The following is a 27109-nucleotide window of genomic DNA, read 5'->3' as shown; positions in this document are numbered from 1 at the left end:
TTAAAATCCACTTATTTTCTAAATTTGAATGTGGTAGGTTTGCTTCATTGTCTTCTTGGGACCACCAAGTAATTAGTGTTTCCAGATACTCTATTGTATATTTTTGTTTTGTTTATATCTCTATTCCATATGTAATTTCATGTCCAAAAACATGCCACCAATGTCAGCCAGATAGAAAATATCTAAATTCATACTTTTTTTAGGAATAAATACATAGTACTGCTTGTTAAGGATTTTTTACAGTGTTATAGGCTTGAGCTTCCATTTTTGTCTTTACTATCAACACTTAATTTGAAATTTCTGAATTACTTCAGTAAAATGTTCTACACTATTTTTTTTGGTTGTGACCACAAGTAAGAAAGACCAGCAGTTAATAATGTTTTACTTTTTTTCTTTCAGTGCCCCATATGTGCAGTACAGTTGAGCATGACTGTGATCACTTCTGCATAAACACCCCTGGCTCCTACGTATGCAGATGTAAACAAGGATACATTCTGAATGCTGACCAGAAGACTTGCAGCAGTATGTTATCTTTCTTAACTTCTCTTTTTCATGCTTCCCAAAAGTGCTTAACATCACATACCCTTTTTGTTGGGCTCATAAAGAAGGACTGAGCTCAGTATATAATTAATGGTAATCATCAGAAAGAGTCTGAAAAGGTGAAATTGTAATTCCTTTTCTTGTTTTGTGTAACTGAAGTTCTTATAAACCTTTCTGAAATACAGCAAGCTAATTTTTATACACAGCTCTGCAGAGGTACACTGTAGCTACATAAAATTGCATTTTAATTTTTTGGAGTAGTAAGTTCAACAATGAAGCAACAATCAAAGAAAGAACTGTTTTATCATCTCACATGAAGTGAATCCAACTACTTTAGTAATTTGTCCAGATAGCAACCAGTACTAAAGAGTACAGAAAAGTGCAATAAACCCCATATTAGAGAACTGTGAAATAACTTGCCATTCTGAAAAGCTATTCCTAACTGCTGCTTGAAGTATAAGGGTTTGCAACTGTTCAAAGAATAGATTCAAGTCTTGCTTATGCTCTCATTTCCTTCTTTAAAAGAGTTGACTTTTTTCAGTTTTAAGTAATTGGCTTTATAGTTTATAATAACAAAATGTATTTCACTTTAAATGTAATCTTAAGCAGTATTTCTTTTGTCCATATTAACTTGCTTCCGAGTAATTAACAGCAGACTATGTTAGATGGGTATGCCAAATTTATTTCTGTATCCACCATTATTTTAAGGAAATTAAGTAATACTCTTTTTAATTACTTGTGGAAAAGTTATTTGCTAAAAATGAAGTTTCTTATCCCACAACAGTGCATGAATTCAAGTGAAATTTGCCTAACTGATTTTAGCCAGAAGAAAAATTTTGGAAAACATCTTTTCAAAAAGCTGGAGGAGAGAGTCATGGTGAGAGCATAGGATGTACCCCTCATAATTGATAATTTAGAATTAAGCTGAAGGGTGCAGGCTCAAATCCTATCCTTGTGTTTGAACTCACATGTTCCACATCTCAGGAGAGTGCCGTAAAACAATCGGGTGTCTTGGAATTAGCAGGTTTTTAGTCTCTCTTGCTTAGTGTTGTATTTTATATCAAATACTTAATGATTACTGAAACAGCAAGAGTATGTCAGTATCTGAGGTGACTCTGCAGCTTGGGGATTAGAGTCCTTGCATATGCAGTGGAACACATGGTTTCAGTCAGAGCCTCAGTAAATAGGAACGGTAACAAAAGGATGTCAGCACCGGAGTGTTCTGGGCATTCTCGCTGCTGTGTGGAAGCGTCTTCAGATGCTTTGGGCTACAGCAGGAAACTGCTTTTGAGCTGGTCACCTCCTATGCTGTCGAGCTATGGTATGAGTTACTTCTAGGAATCTCTGTTTTCTAGTCCTTCTCACCAGCATCCTTCACCAAATGTAGACATTTGTCATATGCGTGTGTGTGAATTATAGGGGAATGTTTTGTGTTAAATGGAACAAATTTAACACTTTATTCGGTTTTTTTGTTTCCTCAAGGAGATGCAAAAAAATTCAATCCATTCTGGAATATTTCCTAATTATTATTTGGTTTAACAGCTGAGTGAAGACAAGAATAGTGACAAGAAGAATTTTTCACACAGCCTGTTTTCTCTGCTTCTACATAGTTACTATAGCTCTTCAGTAAGAGGGTGGTCAGAATCCCAAATGATGACTCCAACTATGTAATCACGTTTCAATAATACTCTCTAACCTATTCTTTTCATTGTGTCCCTCTTAAAATGCTTCTCATTTAAAACTTTTGTATCATTTAAACCTTTCTTTTAAACCCTCCTCATGCTATTAATTTTTTTAAAGAATTTTTAAGAAGGAATTCTTTTGTTTTCAACTCTCTGGAAATTATTTGAAATTCAAAATTTCTCCTTTTTTTAATTTCCTCTCACACATTTTCCCTATCCTCACCCCTAATATCAATTTTGACAATTGAATTTTTGGGGGAGTCAATTCAAAAAATTTTAATTACAAGTATGAAAAATTCTTTCTTTATTATGTCTTCTTCTTTTTTATTGTGTTACATTTCCATGGTTTTTATCAGCCAGTAGTTCAACTTTTGGGCACTGCACTGTTTCAAATTACAGATTTATTTCCAAGAGAGTTTTGGAACTGTGGTAGTTTTCCTACTGGTGACCCATGCACAGTAGCCCTCAATATGTTCCCTCTCTACCATTTTTTGAAGCCCATTGCTGCATTGCTTTACTTTTTTTTTTCGCTATGACTCAGTCTTATATTCATTTTCCCCACTTACCTGTCACACATTATTTGCTTGACTGTGTACTTGTTTTGATCATCAATCAGATGATACTACATTGCAGTTTGCTAAATATGAAAGGGAAATGAGTCATTCAATGTGTTTGTAGCCTACTTCTAATGGACTTTTTTCTACATCATGAAACTATAAACTAATTTTAGCAATTAGCACTGGAAATCTAATATTGAGACCCATCAAACTGGCCTTAAATATGCTAAGGTAGCGCAAATCATTGGTGAAGGAGGGAGATGATACAGTAGCAGTCTAGACAAGGTCAGATCATTATGGCTAAAAACTCCCCAGAGAAGTAACAGAATTCATGAGGAAAGGGGACCAAACCTGGACAAACTGGACAGCTTATTTCTGGAGGGAAGGGGAAGTATGGCGATGGAAAAACCCACAGTCTGTGACCTTTTTAGTTACTTTTATTGGCTGCTGATTGTCCACAAGTGCAGAGAGACATGTTCCTCACCTGACCTCTCAGTAAAATAAATCTTCATCATGTTTATGTTTAATGCAATACATGATCAACATAAACCAGATGTATTTGTCTAAGATTTGGATATATTTGTCAGCTCTTTCATGAACAAATAGTTTCCTTACATATCTATTTTAACACTTTCTAAATTAAACCATGCAGAAAAGATGAATGGTATGTACCTAAAGTTATACTTTCTTTTCATTCTTCTGTATCTAAAGTTATACTCTTTTTTCATTCTTCTGTTCCCTTTTTTTTATGTTGTCAGAGTACACCATATCAGTATGCAGTTCTTAAAAGCCCTTAACCAAATAGTTTCAATCAGCAATGAATTGATAACTTTGCTTCAGGCTGGAAAAGGGTGCATTTCTCTTTTGAATAGGTGATAGTTTTGTTCCTTGATACATTTCATTATAACATTATTATAACATTATTTCCTTGCATTGAAGGAAGAAAATCTGCCATACTTGTGATTTGTTGCTTTCCACTTGGGGGGAAAAAAAAAAAAAGGCAACTTGGCTATCTTCCAGAACAAAACTAGGGGAAAAAAGTTCTTTTGTTTAACTTGAAATATTCTTACATTTATTTCATTAAGATAGTTTTGCATCCATGCAAAGGATGCTCCTTTCACGTTCTCTGATCTAACTTTAGTTCTAGAGAAGAGTGGTTGTGTCAGATAATGGCTATTCTTTACTCATTACGCTGTATTTGTTTGTTTAACTTAATCTCTTCCATACTTCTCTAGAGATGTTCAAATCTTACATTAATACACAAATTAGTACAAAAGAGGAAATGTAGCTGAAACAAACTGGAAAATTATCTATTTGTGTGTGTTTATACTGGAACAAGAGAGTTAAAGAACTGTTTATGCTGTTCATCATGCCGCTTGATATGAAGCAGACAGCTATAAAGGAAAACTCATATTTGCTTGGCTAGTTTCCTCAAACATGTTCCAAAAGCCTTTTTTGTAGCTGTAAACAATCATTATGTGTTGAGCAGTCTTTGGGCCTGATCCTGAGCAACACAAAGTACTCTGCTTTCCAAAGATTTCATGGGGAAAACTTGGGGTTCTCAGAAAGCTTTAGTCTATTGAAAAGAAAGCCCAATGTGCTTCATTCGGCGAGGTGCAGAACTGAACTCATTTGTCTTAGCAAATTTCCTAATGAGATCTTTTGCTTGGGAGGGGTAACTTGCTATGGTATTTTGCACAAAACTGAAAAATTATAAAACTCAGAAATGAAATATCCCCAAGTCTTTTGGTGTTGTGTTTTCCTTTTCTTTCCCTTTCCAAACTCATCATCATTTATCTGGTAGGGTTATGCAAAAAAAAGAGGAAAAAAAAAAAGACACAAAGAAACACAATTAGTTTTTTTCCATAAAAAACTGAAGAGTGCTCTTCAAACTTTTTAGAGAAACATACAGTAAAGAAACTCTACTAGGCACCATTGGCCAATCAATTGTTGTTGCCTTTGGCTGAAGGAATTAGCTCAGCTTTGAGTGATTTTTTGTGCTGGCATAAGACTTTCACTGTTTGACGAACATTGGCATGATCTGTGTTAAAACGAGCTCATCTCTAAAAAGCTGTTCATAGCTTTCTGAATTTTTTTTTATCTATAGTCTACCCATGCATAATAGAAGGTCAAAGAATTTCATATTCATGCAATTATGTTTTGTAGCTCAGGACCTTTGTGCTGTGGAGAAACATGCCTGTGAGCAGATTTGTGTGAACACACCTGGGTCTTATGTCTGTCAGTGTTACGAAGGGTATGAGCTTGATGCAAATGGAAAGAATTGTGTCGGTGAGTATGAATTTAGCAATTCACATTTATCTCTTGACACAAACCAAAGGGAAATTCAATGTAAATTAATATCCCGTTTAGGCTTAGACAATGATGGGAAGCTCTGTTCTCCAATATGAGTGGTAGATAAGGAAGAATACATATTGGCATGTTCGTAGGCCTTTACTGATAATGAATAGTGACTTGGGAAAATTGTTCCAACTAATTTCACACAGAAAGTAACATTAGTCTTTTGAAACAACACACCAGATGATTTATTCTAGGTCCATGTAGGTGGCCAGCAATGTACTGACATGATATATGTGGCCATTAAAAAACAAAGCCAGACAAACTTGGTAGCTCCTCTTCAGACAGAAGTTATACATGGAAAAACTTGCAAATGGACAATTTCTTGTTATTTCTCACTTGTTTTTATGGTCATGCCAGGAGATATTTCAAACTCTTTTGGGGAAGATGACTTTAAGGAAAGTTTAGCCCTCCTTAAGAACCCATCCACAATGTGCCTTTAATTTTCGCTATGGGCAGTAAAGAAGCAAACATCAGCTCTAAGAAGTACAACTCAAAAGAGTGAGTGTGGAAATACAGCATAATAATATTTTAAACAAAAAACATACTTCCCTCTTTATTACCACCTAAGTATCTCACTCTTCTTCCTCATTTATACACAGTAAATACTTCTAGGATAATCTCCACTAGCCTGTTAACCTTCTCATAAACTTTTCATCCCATGCTACATTTTGGGAAAATACTGTCTTCTGGTATCCACCACAAAAAACCCCCTAGTTACTCCTTGAAAAAAAATCACCTTATTTGTTAGGTATTCTCTTCAGGCAAGCACTTAAATGCATGCTTAATTTCCAACACATGCTGAAATCCCATGGAAGTGAATTCAAGTGAATCCTTGACCCCAGATCTGCCACAGGCCACCACAATGCTTTTGTCCAACAGCTTAACTTTCTTGTCATTTTAAACAACTCTAACATAATATAATCTGTCTCTTACTACCTTCACAGAGTTATTCTCTTGCAGGATAATCCTATTTTGAGGCACAAAATAGATGATAGTTTATGGAACTGAACTTTCTGCATGTAGTTTCACATGGGTCACACAAATGAGTTGCTGAGGATTTTTAGACTGAGGATAACATATGCAGTTTTGAAGAACATTCACTCTGTACTTACTCTTCAGAAATGTTTCCCTTACTTGTAGCTTCATGATCTCAGTACAGGAGTCTTTACATTTCTCAGCATAATTTACCCTCAGCATAATTTGGCCACTAATATACCATTTTAAGAACCTACTTTCTGAAGTTGAATTGTTTTGAAAATGCAGCTAATAATGACTATTTAGGCAAGAAGGCCCATTAGGTGTTCTGGCCCAAATTTCTACATCTAACACTCCACAGAAGTTCATCCAGTAACCTTAGCTAATCCTCATGACCTTTAGCTGTGTTAGAATAAAGCATGTATTTCTCTGCTACTGATTTGACTATATCTTGAGACAGAAAATCCATGACTTCTGTTGATAGGTTCTTTTATCACAAATTCTTTCCTACCATATATTCTAATCCGAAATATTCATGCTTATTGTCATCAGCTGTTGTTACCATTTCCTCTCTATTAAGTTGAAGGGTCCTTTACAGCCCAAGATATTCTTATCAGGAAGATAGCTACCATAGCATCATAGGGATGAAAATAAATTTTGGTGAAATTCTTTGTATGACAAACCTAATATTATCCTCTATAATAAATAGAAAGTCTATTTTTCTTATTAAAAGCTTCAAAATATTTCTGTGCCATTTATTAAATTTCTTACAGTGGCGCTTGTTTTTTGCCTGTTAATAATTCCTCTGCAAAGTCTGAAGAGTGCTATTTGGAGATGTGATACATCTTTAACATTTTTTTTTCTCCCTCCTCACTAACTCTCTTCGGCATGGAAGGATACAGGCCTATTATAAGCTCTATTGATGACACTTGAAGCTTTCATATTCTCAATTATTTTCAATTATTTTCAAAATACAATTCATGCATGGGTTCACTATGGTATCTTGCATTTTATAGCTGTCTTTCCTCTCCACTTGGTTTCTATTCATTTATAACTAGTTCAGCAAAAAAACATGAACTCATGCTATTCATACCCCTGCAATAATTAGAAGTATTAATTGTGATTTTAAAGCACATTTTTAGCACTTCTATTTTTCAAGTTTCTTTTGCATTTATGTGACCATTTGTCTTTGTCATTTCTTACTGATGCGGATGAATGGTTCAATATATATTAATTATGTTTTACCCTTGCAGAACTTAGCCTCTCTACATTTCCTGAACAGGAAAAGATTGACTGGGTAATTTGCGGTTTTGATGCTAATTTGTCTGCAAATCATATTAGCTATCAGTCTCCAGAATTTGACTTTTCATATTTGAATGATTTGAGATTTTTGAGGAATATGCTGCTACCAAGAATGTACAGCTTCCACAGATGTGATCACAAATGAATAATCATCCTTGCTGGAAAATCTTGTAAAGGAGACTATGTATAGTTCTGAATCAGTAGTGATAGCTCTCGGTTTTCATTACTCTTAAGCTAGTTAACCATTCCTTTCTGTGAAGTATTTATTATCAAATGAGCAGGATCAGAAGAAAGATCTTGAGGTACACATATACCAGAGACCACCGAGTACAATGACAATTTTGCTAAAAGCAGTGACTTCATAAAGATTACTCTCTCCTCTTCATCCAGAGAATGAAGAGAGAATTTCAGTAGAACATACACATTGCAGTTCTCTGAAAGAGCCAAAGGTTTCTCTCTAAGATATCTAAGACTTCAGAACTTTAACTCCAGCAAAAGTAAATGAGGGTATGCAGAAAACTCATTTCACAGGCAGGTTTACTAAGTTCCCTTCCTTCTTTCTGATGGGCTAATTTCTCTGGTTAAGGATCAAAGGCAATACTAATTGCTGTATTGACACGTCAGCCAGTTACCTGAATAGCAATAATTAAATAAAATCTCACAACCAGCAGCTCACAACATATCCATTCAAAGTGATCACTGAATGGCCAACGACTCTGAGTGTTTGCAACACACTGTTTACAGACAAATTTGTAGACTAAACAATATTTGAAACTGTCTGCTCAGTGATAAGTATGGCTGGCAGAGCACTATCACTTTGCCTTTTTAAACAGCTTTTCATGTTAACTTCCCTTCTTTCACATGAACAAAATCCTGTCAGTTAAAGTTTGGTGGTAATGAGCCATTCTTTCTCCATCCTGCTGCTGGCCACTTTGTCTCTCCACCTTCTTGATGCTGCTGGACATACTGTCCTCTCTTTCCTGGCACTGGTGGTAGACTGTCTCCATGTTGCTGCAGCTGTTGGGCTTGGGAACTCTTCTCCTGGCAGTGGTCTGGCTACTGGCACCTCTCTGCAGTCCTGGCACCGCTAGATTTTTTTGGCTGCTTTCTAGGTTCTTACGAGTCTTCCATGAGTCTGTTCTACTCTTCCCCTGCATTCTTTTTCATCCTCCTTATATGCCTTTACTTATTCTGTCACTTTTTCTTCCTACCCTTTTCTTCTACCTTTCTGCTTAACTTACTTCATTTTCTTATACCTGAATAACCTATATAAACATCATCAGAGTAAACCAACAATACAATAGAAAGGTGACTCATGCTGTCCACAGTTCAGAGAGGGCAGTGTAAGCACCCAGAGAGCAGAACTGGTAACTGGAAGTAAAAGACGGCTCTCATCATTTACCAACTAATTCCAAGCAAGAAAAACAGGTTGGAACAAACATGGGTAGATGACAACAAATTAATCACTTGCTCACTAAAAAGGTCATTAATTCATCCTTTAGAAAAGTTTCTTATTGAAATAGGCATGGGCTAACATTAAAAACAGTGAGATCTCTAAGTGTTCACATTCTAGTGTATATCTCATGACTCAGTACAGAAATATGAAAATAATATAACTTAAAAAATTAGGAAAATATTCTGCTTTGCTCTTATACAAACTGTATATTTTCCTCATACCAACTAAAGGATTACAGTACTTCAATATAAGAAATAGAGATTTATAATTTTTCTCAGTCTTTTCAGTAAGCTTTAACTCCATAGACAACTTACCTACTTGCTGACTGGAATGCTGTTAACAAGTTTCCTTTCTAAGCAAGTACCACTGAAATGAAACATGAAGCTGAAAGTGAAATGAATTTGTAGGTCAATTACTAGTGCCAGTCTGCAAGGCTAAGCCTGCCTGGAATTAGGGCAATTTGTATATAAAAATTATTGAAAAAAGGGAATAATACTTACCCCCAAAAGCAAATGTCAGAAGAAAGTTTTCACTTCTTAACTGTGTTAGTGGAAAGGCATTATTTAAGTTGGTATGCTCATGATTCTTACAAGCCAACAGACCTACTTCTGTAAGAGGTCCCCAGAAGGCTATAAATGGAAAAAAAGCAAGCCTGTAAAAATTAGTTATTTATTTTGTTGGGTTTTTTTCCTTTCTGTCCACAGTACATTAGCAGCTGCATAGCCATAAGAAGGCACAGTTCCTCCCTCAAGAGATTGTCATCTGAAAGCACTTAGGGTCATAGTTGCTCAGATGTTGCTCACATTCTAAGGCCTGTTTAGTTGTCCCTCAAACAACAAAGCTGGTGAAAGGACTGGAAGGAATGTCCTATGAGGAGCGGCTAAGGACTCTAGGTGTGTCTAGTTTGGAGAAAAGGAGGCTGAGGGGTGACATCATTGCTCTCTACAGCTTCCTGAGGAGGGGATGTGGCGAGGGAGGTGCTGATCTTTTCTCCCTGGTATCCAGGGGATAGGAGGCATGGGAATGGTTCAAAGCTGCGCCAGGGGAGGTTTAGACTGGACATTAGGAAGCATTTCCTTACCAAGGGAGGTCAAACACTGGAACAGGCTTCCTAGAGAAGTGGTCAATGCCCCAAGCCTGTCAGTGTTTAAGAGGCAATTGGACAATGCCCTTAAGAACATGCTTTAACTTCTGGTCAGCCCTGAATTGGTCAGGTAGTTGGACTAGATGATCGTTGTACGTCTCTTCCAACTGGAACTATTCTGTTCTATTCTATTCTAAAGTTTATCATCATTAGTCAGACATTTGCAGGTATTGTGGTAGAAATGCATTTCACTAGGGTTTAAATGCAGAGGAGGAGGTGACTTTATGGAGCAATCCATATGGACTGTTTCCCAGGTATGATGCTAGATAGAAAAAAATCATATACTCTTTGGCCTACTTATTTCTTAATGTGTCTTTTAAAACACTTGAAAATGTGCATGTGGTTAGAATTAATTTAAGAAGAAAGCTGACTAATTGTATGACCCATTATAACCTTGAAATATATATTCAGTAAATACATTTTCATATGAAGCTATTCAGTCTGGAAACAGGAAGGCGCTTGCCAGGAAAATGGTCTCACATAGTAGCCAGTAAGTAGTCTAATTTGACATGATTCAACACAAATATTCTGAAGCGTTAAAGAAGCTCTTTCAAAGTAACTGAATGGATTACCTGCTTTCCTCACTAGCTGACCTTGACTAAGTATCTTAGCACACCTGAATATATGCGTGATTTGCAAAGGCATGGCTATTGAAGAAGGAACTGATATAATTAAAACAAATTACTCCTCTTAGAGCAATTCGGAGGCTCAGCAGTATAAAGTAATGAAAAAATTACTCAGTTGGCAAAGAAGGGGACCCTGCCTCATTAAATGTCTGTGTGAAGCTAAGCATGTTACTGTCTTCTGCAGAAAGAATCAGGTAAACTTGCCTAATGTGGGCCTGGCAGCTCTCTGGGGATAGAACACCTGTTTTGTGACTTATCTTTAATTTCTTCTAAGAATTTCCTTGTGAAGAAACATCTTAACCTGCAAAGAAACTAAAAAAAAAATTTAACTTCTTTAGCACTTTTGAATGGGCTTGACTGAGTAAACTCTAAAGTATTACCTTATTAACCTTTGGCAATCTATCTTGTAAATATGGATTTGTGTAATAAATGCACAGACTTATGAAATAAGTGACGGATGAGCTATGATATTTTATTTTGCTCATACAAAAGGTGTTATATAAGCAAAATATCAGTGGTGAATATCAGCCTGAAGCTCTCAGGCTTCATAGCTGCAGCTGCTTTGTACAGGATGAATCTGGAGCCCATTAGAGGGAATGAATGTACTGTGACAGTCCTTGATGTAGAAGGTATCACCATGGGTCTCCTAAATACTCAGGCTACAAGAACAGCTCTTGAGAACTAATACAGCTGGGAGGGAACTAAGGAAAAGCAGAGCAATTCCAGGACTGGGACTGGAGAGACAGAAGACAGAACTAAATCAAACAAACTTTGCTACACCCTGGTCTACAGTGTGAACATCTGGACAGAGTTACTGACTGAGGCATCGTTTCCAGATCTGAGAAAACATGTTGAGAAGGCTCCTGACAATCTGAGAGCTGATAAATATTCAAAGGGTAGGAGAAATGATCCAGGATTCATATCAAATATGATTTACCAACTGATATTGAGAGTGCACTACTTTCTGCAGAAAAGGCTCTGCAGGACAGAAATTATGTCAGCTTTTCCTTCTTTCATAGCTACCCTGTGTAACTAGTACCATAATATCTATGCATAATAGTTCTAATTTTGTTTTTCTAATTGTACACATTTGTCTTGTTCTTTTTCAGTTGTAGACTACTGTGCTTTGGATAACCAAGGTTGCCAACATGAATGTGTTAACACTGAGGACTCCTACTACTGTAGATGCCACCCAGGGTTCATTTTAAATCCAGACAAAAGAACTTGCAGAAGTAAGTTGTGATAAGGTTTAATTATGAACAGTTTGTTCTTCTGTCTTCCAGTTCTCAGCAGTAATACTCCCATTGGTCCTGGGAACACTGAATAATATGTCAGGTATAGAAAATGTTGGAGCGCCCCGGAAGCCAAAGGTCCTGAAAGCAATGCAAGTTGTTTTGGGGAGTAGTTTGGGGGTTTAGGGGAGGGGCTAAGGGTAGGAGTCCCTCCTATGAACAGGAAGCTTTTAACATGAAACCAGGGTCCTTTTCAACAGTAAAAGCCCAAAGCTTTTTCTTGCATAGTCTCTTTGATTATTCAGATTTTTCAGTTAGAATATCATGTCCCTAGCTGAGTAAACAAACAAGTCTGTGCAAGACAATTTATAATCTGCTCGGTTTGTAAGACAAGCTACAATTAAATAAGAGTAGTTCCCCAATCAAAGGAAACATTGCAGCCTATTTTCCTACAGATTTTTCTCAAGAGTGAGTTCTTTGATAGTGTGCCAAAGCTCTGGCAACATCAGTGTCTTCTAGCAAGCTTCCATGTTTCCATCAGGTTATAATAACTTCATGGCTTTGTTTGTTTGTTGTTTGTCAAACTAGATTGATACCAGGCTAACAAGCTCAAAAATTACCAGAGTTAGGAGTGGATATAAAGCGGAGAGGAATTGACAGACCAGAAAGTACTCTTGCCAAGGCTTCCTATAATTGGGAAAACAAGCTAAAAACTCCACTGTGTTTAATGTCATAACTCACTTTCATGAAATGTGAAGGGAAAACCTTAATGTACCTTCCTAGTTACCTTTCTTCATAAATATGGGCCTTGATAAAGAAATGTTACTATTGTGTCTGTAAGCAGACAAACTCCATTAGTTTTAGATGAGTGGAACTGCTGATGCCAGTGGTGAATTTAGCCCATATTATTGAATAATGTGTTCAAACATTATTTCTCAAAAAATGCATCAATATAGCACTGCATTTCAGTGTTTTTTACAGCCTTGGGGGCATTTCAGTCTTTATGATGAGAGACTATGTTAACTTATAGACTGTATTGTATATTATGCTTGGTGTCTATTTCACTTAAATTTAACATTTAGAAAGAAAGCATCTAACCCAGGCTGTACATCTGACCTTGTGATCAAGGAAAAGAAACACACACTTCTAGAAAGTGATTGCTCACAGCTCTGACACAAATTTATGGAAGTGCCTGTATTTTCCTTGACTATGCAGGGAGCCTGAATGACCTGGCAGGCTAGACACCTAATTTTCAGATGGTCAGAGTCAGGGGAGGTGAATTTCCTGCCTCCCCAAGGGCCAGAATACGGTTTGTACTTGTTCACATTGCTTGTAAATTGTATGAATTTGCCCATTTGTCAAGTATCTGTCAGCTAAGGGCTGGCTAAATTGTTTTATACTTCCACGTATGCTTCTACATCCATATATTTTTGAAATCTTACTATAGCATAAGTGCTTTCCACTGCACAAGCACAGATTTTTGTTAATTCCTTCTATTTAAGAAAGTGTATTATAAGCAGTGTTTTTTCCCCGAGTTTGAACTGAACAAAGACCTTAAAACTGCATAAACATTTTATATGTCTTGAGTGGTTTTTAGCTTATAGTCTAACTGTATGAATTATTTTAACCTGTTTGAATTGATGATGCACAAACTGCTGGAAAGTGAAAGAGTGTTCTGGGAAAATAGTATTTCAGGCTTGTCCTGTCTCTATCCTCTTACTTAGGTATACTGTGTTTAGGTATAATGTGCTGTGCTTGACACAGCACATTGGGCTATATAGACTGTCAGTCTGGCCATGGGCTGCTGTCTATGTTGGAAACATGAAAGCTTTCAAATGCTGGTTGGACAGGATCTCTGAAAGTCATGTACTCTAGCCTCCTCTTCAAAGTGGAACTGCCACAAGCTGTGGATCAAGTCAGCTATGGTTTTGTCTAGTCGAGTCTCAAAAAGCTCCAGTGGAGAGTCCACAACCTCTCTGGGCAACCTGTTCCACTGCTGCACTATCCCTCTAGTGAAAAACATTTTCCTCATGTCCAACGTGAATCACCCAAGCCACAGGTGGTGACCATTGTTCCTTGTTACATCATCTGGCACCACCAAAAAGGGGTTAGCTCCATCACCTTTGTAATGAACTACAAGAAGTAATTGTAGGCTGCAGTTAGATACCTTCCTTTTCACCAAACTGAGTAAGACCAGATTCCTCAAGTGCACAAGTCAGGTGCACTATGTCCCAGCAGTAGGTCTCTGTTGAGCCCTCTTCAGTTTATTCCCTTTAAGTGCGAGGAGAAGGGAAGGGATTGTTCAAGAACTGGACAAAGTATGCCAAGTGCAGTCTTCAGCTGGGCCTGGCAATAGCCCTTGTTGATCCAGAACCTGACCTGCAGACTGACTTCCCAGTTTGACTGTGGTGTTGCCCTGCTGCTATGGACCTACCCAGCGATCACTGGGCTGTGTCAGACCCTGGCTGCCCTCACCAGCAGTGTCCTCACCTCATCCTGACATGCAGACTGGCTTCCTGACTTGTCCTCAGACCTGCCTCAGCAGCATGTATTTGTCTGATGATCTGGACTTCTGGTTAAACCTGGCTACCATTTCCAGGCCTGCCCTGCTCACCTTGCTTGGGTACTGCAGGGCAGGGCCTGTCTGGCAAGGCCCCTGCCCTGCTCAGCTGTATTATCACCCTTGGCTCCTGGCTCTCCTTCCCTTAGGGAGCAGCTGGCCCATGCTGCTTCTTGACAGCAGCTCAATTCCCAGTTTGTGAAAACTATGGTTTGTTTCCAACCCAGGTGCAGAACTTTGCAATTCTCCTCACTGAACTTCACAAGACATCTTCTGGTCCAATCATCAAGTTTATCAAAGTTCCCATGTATTGAAGTTCTGCTATTTGTTTTCAGTCACTGTCCCTAATTTGGTGTCACCCACAGATTTGCTGAGGGTGCGCTTTGTGTCATCATCTATGTCACTGAAGATGTTTAGCAATGTGACCCCCAGTACTGTCACCTGTGGTACCCTGGTCATTGTCAGCAACCAGCCAGACATGAAGCCATTGATCACTATCCTTTGAGGCTGGTGGCCTGGCAAATTTTCACCCCACATAACAGTTCTTTCTTCCAGCCTATACTTCCTCAGCTTCCAAATAAGAATGCTGTGGGAGGCAGCATCAAGAGCTTTACTAGTGCCAAGGTGCATTACATCCACTGATCTTCCCTTGTCCATAGATGCAGTCATTTCATCACTGAAGGTGAACGGGTTGGTCAGGTGTGGTTTGCCCTTCGTAAATCCATGTTCACTATTCCTGATGATCTTCTTGTCCTTCATATATTTGGAATCTGATTCTGAGAGGATGTGCCCCATGACCCTGGGACTGAAACCATGCGCATTGGTCTATAGCTCCCTGGATCTTTCTTCTTGCCTTTTTTTAAAGATGAGTGTAACATTAGCATTTTTCAGTTATCAGGGACCTTTCTCAGTCCCCGTGAATTTTCATACATTATAGATAGTAGTGTCACATCACCTAGCTCTTTCAGCACCCACAGGCTAATACCAGTCATCCCATGGATCTGTGTATATCCAGTTTGTCTAAGTAGTCTCTAACCAATGTTACTAGCCCCTCTCCTTCCCAAACGATGCTGGTACAAATGGAAATCTGGGAGAAAGCTTTGTTTGTGAGAACCAGGAATAAAAAGGGCATTACTTTTTTCGGCTGTTTCTGTATTGTTCATCACTAGGTTGTTTGCCCAGCCAAAAGACCCATGTTTTCTGTGACTTTCTTTTTGCTACCAGCATATTTGTAGACTCCCTTCTTGTTACCCTTAGTGTACCTCAGTAGTAATAGGTCCAGCTGGGCTTTTTTTTGTTCCAAAGTGCCTAAGCAATGCTTTTATACTCGTCTTTTTTTCTTGGTCCTTCTTTCTCACTCTACTATTTTGCCTCTTTGTGTTTTATTTCACTGAAAAGATCTTTGATCTTCTAAGCAGATTTTCCAGTACAATGGGATCGTTTGTTCCTGAGCTCTTAGCAAGTTTTCTTTAAAAATCATCTAGCTCTCTTGGGCATTCTTTCTCTTCTTGGCTCTTTCCCAGGGGATTCTTCCTAGCAATTCCCTGAATAATCTGAAATCTGAGCTTGTAAAATATGGAGTCTGGATTCTGCTGTTTCCCCTCGCAGCCTTCTGGATTGTGAACTCAAGTCATCTCATAGTCACAGCAGCAACACAAGAAGAACCTCACCCCTCAAGAATTTGTGTTAGGGAGTTGTCACCAAGTTGGTGCAGAAACTTCCTAACTTGCCTGCACAATGATATCTTACGCTCCCAGCAAGTGTTTGGCTGGCTGAAATTTCAAAAATGAACAAAAGCCTATGAGCTGGAGACTTCTGCTATCTGTTTGTGAAAGCCTTATTCACTACAGCCTTTTGGTCAGGTGGGGTAACAGACTCCACAATCACATTCCCAGTGTCACTTCCCCTCTGATCTTGACCAGAAACTCTCAGCAGGCACATCTATGGTTTCATGTTGGATCTCTGTGGAATGGAAGAGATCTTTAACATATAACACAAAAGTACACTGCTCCACAATGGAGTGCAAGCTGGGAGCCAAGGATGGCTACAAGGCAAGCAGGGTCAGTAATCTCTCTGACAAGGCCTTTGGTCCCACAGTACCCAAAGAAGAACAAAAGAGATCCCATGACTAACCAGGCTCAGCCAACACCCCAGTGATCACCAGACAAGTCCATAGTGTCAAGAGAGGTCTAAGGTCAATTCAGGAAATCAAGCCAGCCCGTCAGCAGGTCAGCATCAGCAAAATGCAAGGCTAGGCACAGGTGTACCTACCTCTAACATAGCTCAAGCAAGAACCGAGGGTGAGAGCCTGACATTAAATGCAGCTCCCAAGCCAAGAGGCAGAGGCCACAGACAAGGCCTCTTAGAGGTCTGTGCACCTCTGCCATGTTAACTGCATTCTGTTTTGTTGTACATGCTTTAAATTAGTTTACAGTTAAGGGAGAAAATCCCATCAGGTTGCAATTAGGGAAAAATCAAAGTGACTGGACATGGTAGGCCATAGAGATTGATTCAGAAGGAGTAGTCAGGGAGGAATGAGCAAATACTATGTCAAATCAATCTCTTTCAAGATGCATGTCCTGAGTCTAAGCATAAGTAAAACTTACTAAGCCACTTTTCATTACACTTGATATCTTCTGAGCCTTGCTAATAAAATAAAGCATGAATGAAAGAACTGTGTAGCTCTTAATGCTGCAAAAGTCAAGACACCATGAGAGCTTTTCAGAGCAAAAGTGTCCCCTAGCTTCCATATGTTATGAATCACGCTGCCTTTGAGTCAGCATAAACAGCATGAAGAAACAAACTTCAGATCACTGGATTTAAAATGTTTGTAAATTTAAGATCTTTCATATAAATTTCTACATATTTGGCTTACATCATACTGAATCTTGGGGATGATCGCCAGCTAGCCAAGACTCACACCCATGCCAGACGAGATCTCTGCATCAGCAAGCAGGCCTGGGCCTGGGGCACCAGCTCCCGAGATCTCGTGATTATCTCAGAATCCTGGCTTTCCTTTCAAAAATAGAAAGTAAGCTTTCATGCTCATGGCTACAAAGAAAAGCTTGAAAATTTAAATGTTATCAGTACAGTCGTGCATATCTGATGAATGTTTTCTCTGGGAATTACTCCAAACTTCTTAGAATTAAATACAAGGAACACGGCTCATGAGGGCAACCCTGCCAACACCAGCAGAGAACTCTATGTGTGGCTGGAAGAGAGCAGCAAATCAGATTATCAGTGAGGCAGGAAGAGGTCATTCTTAGCTACTAAGTTAACTATTAAGGGGATTTTTGTCACTCTTGCTGCTCCTCTCAAGAGGACGGATGATAGCTTCTGCTTGTACTTAGGGGTGCTGAGCCTCAACTGTTGTTCTTTAGGGAAGGTCCCTGTTTGAGTTGTGGGTGGGTTCACATGAGCTGTAGCTGGTAGAGGCCTTCTGTTAGCAACCTTAATCTGGAAGGTGTTAATGAAGCCCTGTGAAATATGTTTTTAGTGTTCCCAACATAATAGCCTCAAGGTTCCACAAAGATAATAATACATATTTTTCAACTCTTGTGGTCATCTTCAGAATCATTTACCCAGGAAAAGTCTGTCCTGCACACTTGAGTTAGCAAGGATGTGAGCAGGTAAATGCAACACAGCACTGAGTAGGTCCAGAAGGCATACAGCCATATTCCTCTGGTGTACACACGTGGCTTTATGGTTTCTGCCTCTTCAGTGCACTCTCTAACAAGCTGTATTTTCTAATATTTTTTTTCAGTAAACAGATGAGATATCCCTGTGTTATGTATCTGTGTATGTGCATATGCTGTCATAAAAAGCTTTGGTAAAGGAAATGTTCTATAAATATATGAAGTAGAGTTCATAAATTATAAAATACTCCTCTCAGGTTTTCTTAGAAAGTCATATTCCACTTTGTTTGTCCTGCAAATGTAGGTGGTTTATTATTGCTAAAGGCTTTCATCATATGTAAAGGCTCAATTGCATTAGCCCGCCACACATACAAGGAAAGAACAGTTCCTGCCACAGGAAGACAGTTACCTCTGGGAATAATAATTAACCTCTGAATATCAGTTTTCAGGTTATGTAATGAGGTGTTCAAAAGTGCCTGGATGTCTTCACAAATGTGACTTACTAGGTTTGTGACTTGTTTATGTATTTTTAGCAGTGCTGAGGGGTTAAGGCCATTCTTTCACTAGTGTAAGTTAATTAATTCCACTGATACAAAACTAAGTAATGGCCAGACACTGCATCTAAGTGAATGTCAGGTTCTTTGACTTCACCAATAGTGGTAAACACTATGTGGTAAATATCCCAGTGCTTACTGCACAATTACTTTCCTTTTTAAGGTACTTTATACACAAGTAGTAGCTGTTTCTAGACTTTGCTCATCTTCCCTTTCATGAGTATTTTAAATGGAAGAACTACGTAGCAAACACCCAGAGCTGTTAAAACACCTGTGCTCCTGATGACCTGATTGTCCTGCTTTGATCTAATGAACAGCATTCAAAAGTTCATGTTGGTATATTTATTACAGATCACATCTAACTTGCTCCGAGTAAAACAAACAATTTTGATGAGGCAATGTATAGGACTTAGCTGCAAAATGTTAAGAAGTATTTAAGATTCTAACTTCTCTACTGCATGTAGTACATGTGTTCTCAAAGAATTCATTAAAGTGTACATATCAGGTATTCCTAAGTATAGCAGGTATTTGGAAAAAAGGAACATTTTATTTTCATAGTTTGAAACAATATGGTAAGAAGTCAGAATGATGCCTAGAAAAAAAAAGGCAAAAGAAAAGAAAACAAACTAACTAGTTTTTACTTAGCTTATTTCTGAGTAATTATATTCCTAACTGACACAAATTTTTCCCATTTAGGGCCAAACTATTGTGCTCTTCAGGACCATGGCTGTGAACAGGAATGTGTTAATACAGATGATTCCTATTTTTGTCAATGCCAAGAAGGGTTTAGACTTAATCCAGATAAGAAAACATGCAAAAGTGAGTAATCCCTTGGACATAATAAAGTTCATCTGCTTTTTTTTCTTAAACCTGCTGTGAATGGTTCCCATTCTGAAAGAATGAAAGTTTTCTCTATCATTAAGGTTGAAACAAATGTTTCTTTATAAACTTGAATTTTGACTGAGCCAGTCATGCTGGAAAAATATACTGTTTGCTGTTTTGTACAGTATATTGTATATTAGATGTTTTCTGTAAAGATTTATGGAAACCTCAGGAGTAATACAGGAACCAGAGTGGCTCAAAAACAATAAGTTCATTACTTGTTTGAAACTTTCTGACCTTGTCTAGTAGTGACACAAACAACTTTTAAAAAAAATTAAATCACCTTGCTTTGCCCAGTTGGTTTAGCAAAGGACAGATGTATTTCATTAGCTTGGGAAAGTATTGCTATTAAAATCAACTTAAAGTCATACATGAAACCCCACAGTTTCCTAAAAAAAAGTAAAAACAGACTCAGCAATGTCGGGGTTCTAAACCAATCACACATGCTATTTACTTTAAAAAGACTTTTGTGTTACAGCTCTTCTTGAGTGGGGGCCTAGAATCACAGCAGATTTTCAATGTGATGTTGTTAAAGTTTAAGGAGAATATATTCAGCAAAAGGAACTAGCCTGATCTGGTGACTCAGTTCTTGGGGGGCAGAATTGCACTGCTGATATTTTATGAATAAGAAGCTTGCCTGGAGCAACATAATTATGCTTCTAGACACTCATAAAATTTATCTGGTTTTGGAACTGTGTTTTCCTTCCATCTTAAAGATACATTCTCATGAAGCATCTTTGTCTATACAGTGCTGTTTTTACAGCAATCCATGCTGTACTGGTTTTTATTATCTAGATGGTATCTTAATACATTCAGGTTTTTATAGATTGGATGTGCCTTGGTGAGTATAGGAGCAAAAGAACAGCATCGTGTAGAATATTTATTGCCAAGAATAATTGTGAATTAGAGGCAAATTGTAATTCACATTTGGGGTATTTTCCCTTAACTTTAGGGGGCTTTGGATTTGGCTGTAAACCTGGTAACATTTCCAGGATCAAGCTCCTATTCCAAACCTTGTTATAACAAGGCTCATGTTAGAAAAGCTTGTAAAATAAAGCAGAACATTTGCATATATGCCCTCATTATAAATCAGGGAGAATGTATCACTGGGTAACTAGCACTAGGCATTCCTCCTTCACCACGATGCATGATTTCTGATCACTACAGGAGCAGGTCTGTGGGAGTCAAAGTAAAGTCTGGCATAGCCAAGTATTTGCAATCCACTCTCACGTCCTCAGCTCACTATCAGCTTTAACAGGTGTCCAAAGCACAGAATCCAGTATCATTTAAGAAAAATGAGTTTTTAAAGCCTGTTTTACTTCAGAAACCCTCATGGCCAGCTTGAATTCTTCACTGTTTTTTTCTCTCCACAAAAGTAAACTTCTGTGCTTTAGGTCAGCATGACTGTGAACATGAATGTGTTAACATGGAAGAGTCATTTGTGTGCAAATGTCATCATGGATACGCCCAATGACATGATGGCAATACGTGCAGAAATGAGCGTGTCTCATGAACTGCAGTGACTAGTTACTGCAGTGGGGCGAGGTGTGAACAGAAAGAGAAAATGCTCCTGGGTCCCTTTTGAGATCTTTCTGAGCTATGCAAACCTGTGTTACTGTAAAGTCTGCCATGAGCCAGTCCTAGTGAATTAATGCTATAGTGAGATCCCTGATCTAATAGAGAACTAGAGCATCATCTTCTTCAAACCCAGTAACTGGGGAATTGTCTAACACAAAGCCAGTGCTTGCTGTTGAACATCTGTATCATTGCTATGGGCTATGTAAACTGCAGCACACCTGATACTGATGTATGCCGATATGTGAAGATATGTAGAGACTTCCCCCTTCTACATGTTTACACTTTCAGTGATCTGTTTGATAAAATGTCCTCTTTTTATAAGAATGTTACTAAACAAAGGATCAATGTTGCACCAGAAAAAACCAACATTGCCCACTTGATGTCACCCAGTTTTTAGAAGATACTTTTATTGCAGAGAACCATTTTGCACATCATCAAAAATACTGGCAGCATTTTCCCCTGATGTACTTATGACATTTTTCCAAAGGAACTCTCAATCACTGAAATTAAAAAAAAGTTAATAGGCCAGGGAGTAATTATTTTTAAATAAACTGTTTGTGATAAAGCCATATTTAAGGAAACTTGGATGTGTTGCAAAATCTCAGAACTTTTTAACAATTATGGTTTTAGGCTATCGCAAGTTGAATATTTAAAAATTAATATATCCCAAAACACTCATTGTTTTTAAAAATACTGAGCCTTTCCCTGTCCCTTCTCCTCCTTACATTTTTTTTTACACATGTAGTAAAGCACACGTGATGACCAAATTTACAGTTATACTAATTTCTAAAGACTGGTAATTAGCAGCTTTGTGATTACTCCACTCTTTGAAAGAGTGTGTTAAAAGATTCTGCATGAGAACCCAAAGTATTTAAATGTTAAAATTCACATTAGTGTGGGTGTTTGTATTGTAAAAGATGGTGCCAAACAGATGCAATTTTTCATAGAGAATATGGGGGGATAGTTATTTTCTTTTTTTTCCCCACATTTTTGTGTGCTCTGAGAAGTTACACAAGCCTCTTCACGATGACGTAAACTCTTGGAAAAAGGAGAATGTTCCAGCTGGAACTTACTTTAGCTAGTAAAAACTGACACCTCAGCTTCACTTTTTCAAGCCAACGTTATCTCTGTCTACGTATAATGGTAAATCTGGACCAATTACTGCAAACTCGTTGCTTAGTTAAATAAACTAATAAACAGCAATATTTAGAACTAAGTAATTTTACATTAAGTACAGAATTTTTTTTACATAAACAAACAGCTACAGACATGCCTGTTCACATCTGTAAATGATTTGCAAATAGCGACATATGAAACTGTTTGTGTCTGAGAGAACTCCACTGCTTTTGATCAAGTTAAGCTAAAGTAATTTGGGCCTATATAACTAAAAATAGCCATTAACAAGTCAAACAAATATTATGAGGAAGTTCAGTATAAAGCTTTTTTCCTAAAATGTACTTTTTCTGTATTTACAGAGTCAGCAGATTACATAGTACATCTGCAAGGGCACGTATCTCACCCTACTGCTTTGCTGTTCATTCTATGAGACAGTATAATTTTTAAACCCAATTCACACCTCTCTCTACCTTCCCCCACCCTTCATCTTTCACACAACCAGTTGCATACAAGACTAAAAAAATATTCCACTTTATCTTACTTGGAATAGGAATAGCAAAATCAAAGAAAAGGAACATATTAAGACACTCTCACACTCATAATTTGTATCTGTCCCCCACTAGGCTTTAACTGCTTGAATCTGTTGGCAGGTTAAAGTTCTAAATTGGTGATTTCTCATCCTGTTGAAAAAGAATTTACTGTTTATGAAATAATATGAAAGCCATAATTTCTGTTTCAAGAGTTACTACTATTCATACTTTCTCTCTGAGAAAGTTTTATGATGAACAAAAGAGGGAGTTTTGCTTTTTAAAGAAAGAAAGCATGATTCTGCAGGTAAGACTAGGTAGGACTTCAAGGTTCTCCCTTCACTCCGCACTAGTTTCCCTTTGTGATTTTTGGCAAGGGAAATCTGCACTTCATCAAGTTTGTTATCTGCCAAGTGGGGTTGTTGTATTCATTTTACTTAGGTGTTGTTAATTAGTTCAAGTTACTCAAATAGGTGGGGATACTGCATAAATAAAAAGTTGTGCTGATCTTTTTCCCTTACTCTGCAAAGGCATCGTGTACTAACTACAGTGTCATAGTGTATGTATCTAAGGCTCCAATGTGATTTCTTCAATTATTAACACACATCAATAGGAGTGGACCACTGTGCTGAAAGCAATCATGGCTGTGAGCAACTGTGCCTAAATACTGATGGCTCCTATGTCTGTCAGTGCTCTGAAGGATTTGTCATCAATGAAGATCTAAAAACCTGCACACGTAAGTCTTGTGGGAACCTCCTTGATGTCAGTTTACCCGGGAAAGGTTTCTGTTTTCATACAAGGAAGAGGACACACCTTCGATTTATTCTTACAGTCTGCATTTCAATAATACTTTAATAATTATTTGAAAGCAGAAACAGACAGAAAAAGGACTTAGGAAAGGATACTTGTCAAAATAACTGTAAATCGTCACATATTCAAAAAAGTTTTGGAAGATCTGTTCATCCCCAGGTGTTAGAGACAGTTTTTCATTCATATGACAAATGTGTCTGACTGACAGGTCATTCTTGACAGTAATGTCCCCCAGGCAAACTACATTAGCTTACCTGGGGCAGGAGGAAAAGTGAGAGTCCCACACTGAGCCTTACATTTTGCATGGGAACCCTTAATAAATGAACAAAAGTTGTCATGACAGCTCTTTGTAAATCCAATGATCATTGAGAATCATTGCAGTTTCACAAATAGCCAAATTGCCTCCTTCACTGGAAAAAGAGTATATAGAAAGGACCAGGAAAAGAGGAATGTGAATGCATTTTACCTGGTGACTTTTCCTGGACCTCTTTGATGAGAGGGTTTTGGCTGCTTTTTCTACAGATTTTGGAGGTACGTTATTTTTCAAGTTTGTTCAGTGTCAGAGTAGCTCCAGAGTTTGCTCCATTTCTTGCACTTAGGCAACACAGTTTTAACAGAAGTCAAAATGCAAGTGCTCAGTCACAAAAATGATCTAGGGAGAAGTGAGGCAAATCAGTAAAGGCAATTTGTCTTCGTCTTTAATCTTTTCTTTGCCTGCATGCTAACCTTTTTTAGCCCTATCCAATATCTTGACAGACTTTGTTTCTGTCTGCCCCTTTCTAGAGAGCTGCAGCAAGCAGAACTAGTATACATGTAACAGTGATAGGGTCTGCTAGAAACAATTTATCTAGACATTTATCTAAAAGAACCACTGCAAATTTAGAAACAGCCTAACTGTGGAGTTTATCAACTTGCATATGGAAAAATCCCTTTTCCTTTGTAGTAAAAAGAGGTCATCTTTTCACTCTTTGAGTTATTTTCCTCCAGGCCATACTTGGAGACCTATCAGCAGCATTAAAATAGTGCTGCAGCTTCTGGAATCCCTCCGTGCAATGAAACTGAGCCCTTTTGAATAGCTCCTCTTCTTGCCAGCATACCCCTCTCCTCATATATATTTAGGAAAGAGATTTGTCCTATTCCTGAGCTCCAGATGAGCTGTTGAAAACTCGTGGATGTTTTCAGGCTATCATGAAAAGAGTTCTGGCACTTTGGGATTTCCTGAATGAGCAGTTGAATGGAAGGGATTAACATTTAACATATACCCCTCCTAATGGGAAAACATCTGGGAATTACAATTCTGGTGTCATATACACAGGCACAAGTATCTTTAAGGCAGCTGTGGGAACACCTGAATGGTAAACAGGTTTCTACTTTAACAACCAGTTACAAAAAAATGAGTGACACTGTCTGTGTAGCCAATAGATAGTAGCAAGTGTTGCCTGTGGGATCCCAGGGGTCCTATGTCTTTGTATTACAGAGAAGAAACACGAAATTTAAGATGAAAAATGGACCATATTTGACAGTACTTGTCATTTGCAATTCTTTGCAAAAGCTTGAATAGTCTAAGCCAAAGCCCAGTGAGGTCCCTGAGAGGTATTCTGCTTGCTGCCACAGCAGCTGTCAGGTGCACAAGGGAGTTCTGGGGACTGCCACCTTCACATTGGGCCATTTAGAGACTGTATTTAAAGAAGAATGTTCACAAGGTAGCTTTTATGTCTTTGCCACTGTCTTATATAAAATCACTGCTAAGGTGTTTTGTTTTGTATTTTTAAATTCAATTTGTAAGTATTGAGACGTGGACTGGACTCTGCTGAGCTATTTTAAGCATAGGAAAGTATGACTTCTCAACTCTACTTAAAGCAACCAATGGAAAGTACACCACAAGGCCCTCTTACATTTTATTGAAGCCATGTGTATATTATCGAATAAGGAACTGGATTATTGTTTAAGCAGTTCAATGTATTTATATTTACTTGCTTATATGCCATGCAAATATTAGAGATGAAAAATAATTGATTCATTATTTGTTAATTTTTTTAAATAACTTCAATTGCTCCTGCAGGAGTTGACTATTGTGCTCTGAGTGATCATGGCTGTGAACATTTGTGTGTAAATGGCGACAGATCTTATACTTGTCAGTGTTTTGAAGGATACAGGCTTCGTAATGATGGGAAAACATGTAAACGTAAGTCATTATTCAGCACCTCAGAGTTATATTTTTATTACAGCCATAGAAGAAATCTGTAAGGTAGGATTTGATTGCCTAAACATTGCTGTTCAATGTCATTTTAAATGCTCAAGGATTCGAAAAGTTCATAGTTTCCCCTTTGGTGTCATATTTGCCAGCAGTATGTCAATATCTTGGATATGCTAAGGCATCTAAAGTGGTACTGGATGCATACTTTTAGGCACCTGAATCACACCCTAAATATCTGTGCCATTTAAAAAGTAGCCCTGAAATTGGACTGTTGTGGATTCAAAACTATTTTATTCTGACTTACATCCTTATATGGGACAACTGTAATTTTCTTCTCAAATCAAGGCAAAAGTATATAATGTTTCTAAAGCCTGATGCAGCATGAAGCTTGCAATATTATTAATGGAAAGTTCATTTTGTGCAGCATGGGATAAGGATGATTGAAAAAGAGATAATTGCATTACACATTTGACTACATTATGCAGTTACGATGAGTGGCAGATAGCAAGAAAAAATTAATTGCAGATTTTTCTCCATTTTTATAGCTTAGATCATTAAGTGATCAAAGAAGAATCATGGATAAGTCTCTGAAAAACACATAGGCATTAAGTATTTTGTAACTGTAATCCCAATAATACCCATGGATCTCATCAACATCTGCTATTAAAAAACATTTACAGAAAAAAAAAATTAAGGTCATACAGATATTACCATGACAAATGAAAAGCTACTTATTCTCAGTTTGTGTATCACAACAACACTCTACTTTGTCATTCCACACAAACAGAGACAAATTCTGCTTGACTCAAAAAGTACTGTCACTCTAAAAGCAAATGAAATGTTTTGTCCATGCAGAAGTCCAGAGGGATCTAGATAGATTGGAGCACTGGGCAATGATTAATGGAATGAAAGTCAAAATGCTGAATTCTGCACCTAGGACGGAGTAACACCAGGCACAAGTATAAATTGGGAGTGGCTGGAGAGCAGCCCTGCAGAGAGGGATCTGGGGGTGCTGGTCGACAGCAGGTTCAGTATGAGTCAGCAGTGTGCTCTGGCAGCCAAGAGGGCAAACCGCACCCTGGGGTGCATCAAACACAGCATAACCAGCCCATCAAAAGAGGTGATTATCCCACTGGACACAGCGTTGGTGCGGCCTCACCTCAAGTAGTGTGTGCACTTCTGGGCCCCACAATTCAGGAAGGATGTGAAGGTCCTTGAATGTGTCCAGAGGAGGGCAACAAAGCTGTGAAAGGGCTGGAAGGAATGTCCTATGAGGTGCAGCTAAGGACTCTGGGTTTGTCTAGTTTGGAGAAAAGGAGGCTGAGGGGTGACCTCATTGCTCTCCACAGCTTCCCAAGGAGGGGATGTGGTGAGGGAG

At 38.1% G+C, this 27109-nt stretch overlaps 1 protein-coding gene across 1 annotated transcript in view; it reads left to right on the top strand.

Moving 5' to 3' along the window:
• Positions 1–27109, top strand: part of MATN2 (matrilin 2) — a 67822-nt gene that overhangs the window by 18182 nt on the left and 22531 nt on the right. Inside the window, 7 exon segments of the mRNA XM_010577141.1 lie at positions 400–522; positions 4946–5068; positions 11750–11872; positions 19318–19440; positions 20880–21005; positions 23338–23460; positions 25597–25719. Coding sequence (XP_010575443.1) covers positions 400–522; positions 4946–5068; positions 11750–11872; positions 19318–19440; positions 20880–21005; positions 23338–23460; positions 25597–25719 — 864 coding nt within the window.

This window comes from Haliaeetus leucocephalus, unplaced genomic scaffold (genome assembly GCF_000737465.1).
Source record: "Haliaeetus leucocephalus isolate CR32 unplaced genomic scaffold, Haliaeetus_leucocephalus-4.0 Scaffold555, whole genome shotgun sequence".
In the NCBI taxonomy this organism is placed as follows: domain Eukaryota; kingdom Metazoa; phylum Chordata; class Aves; order Accipitriformes; family Accipitridae; genus Haliaeetus; species Haliaeetus leucocephalus.
Note: the sequence above shows the minus strand (reverse complement) of the source record. Positions and strands in the feature narration are given on the sequence as shown.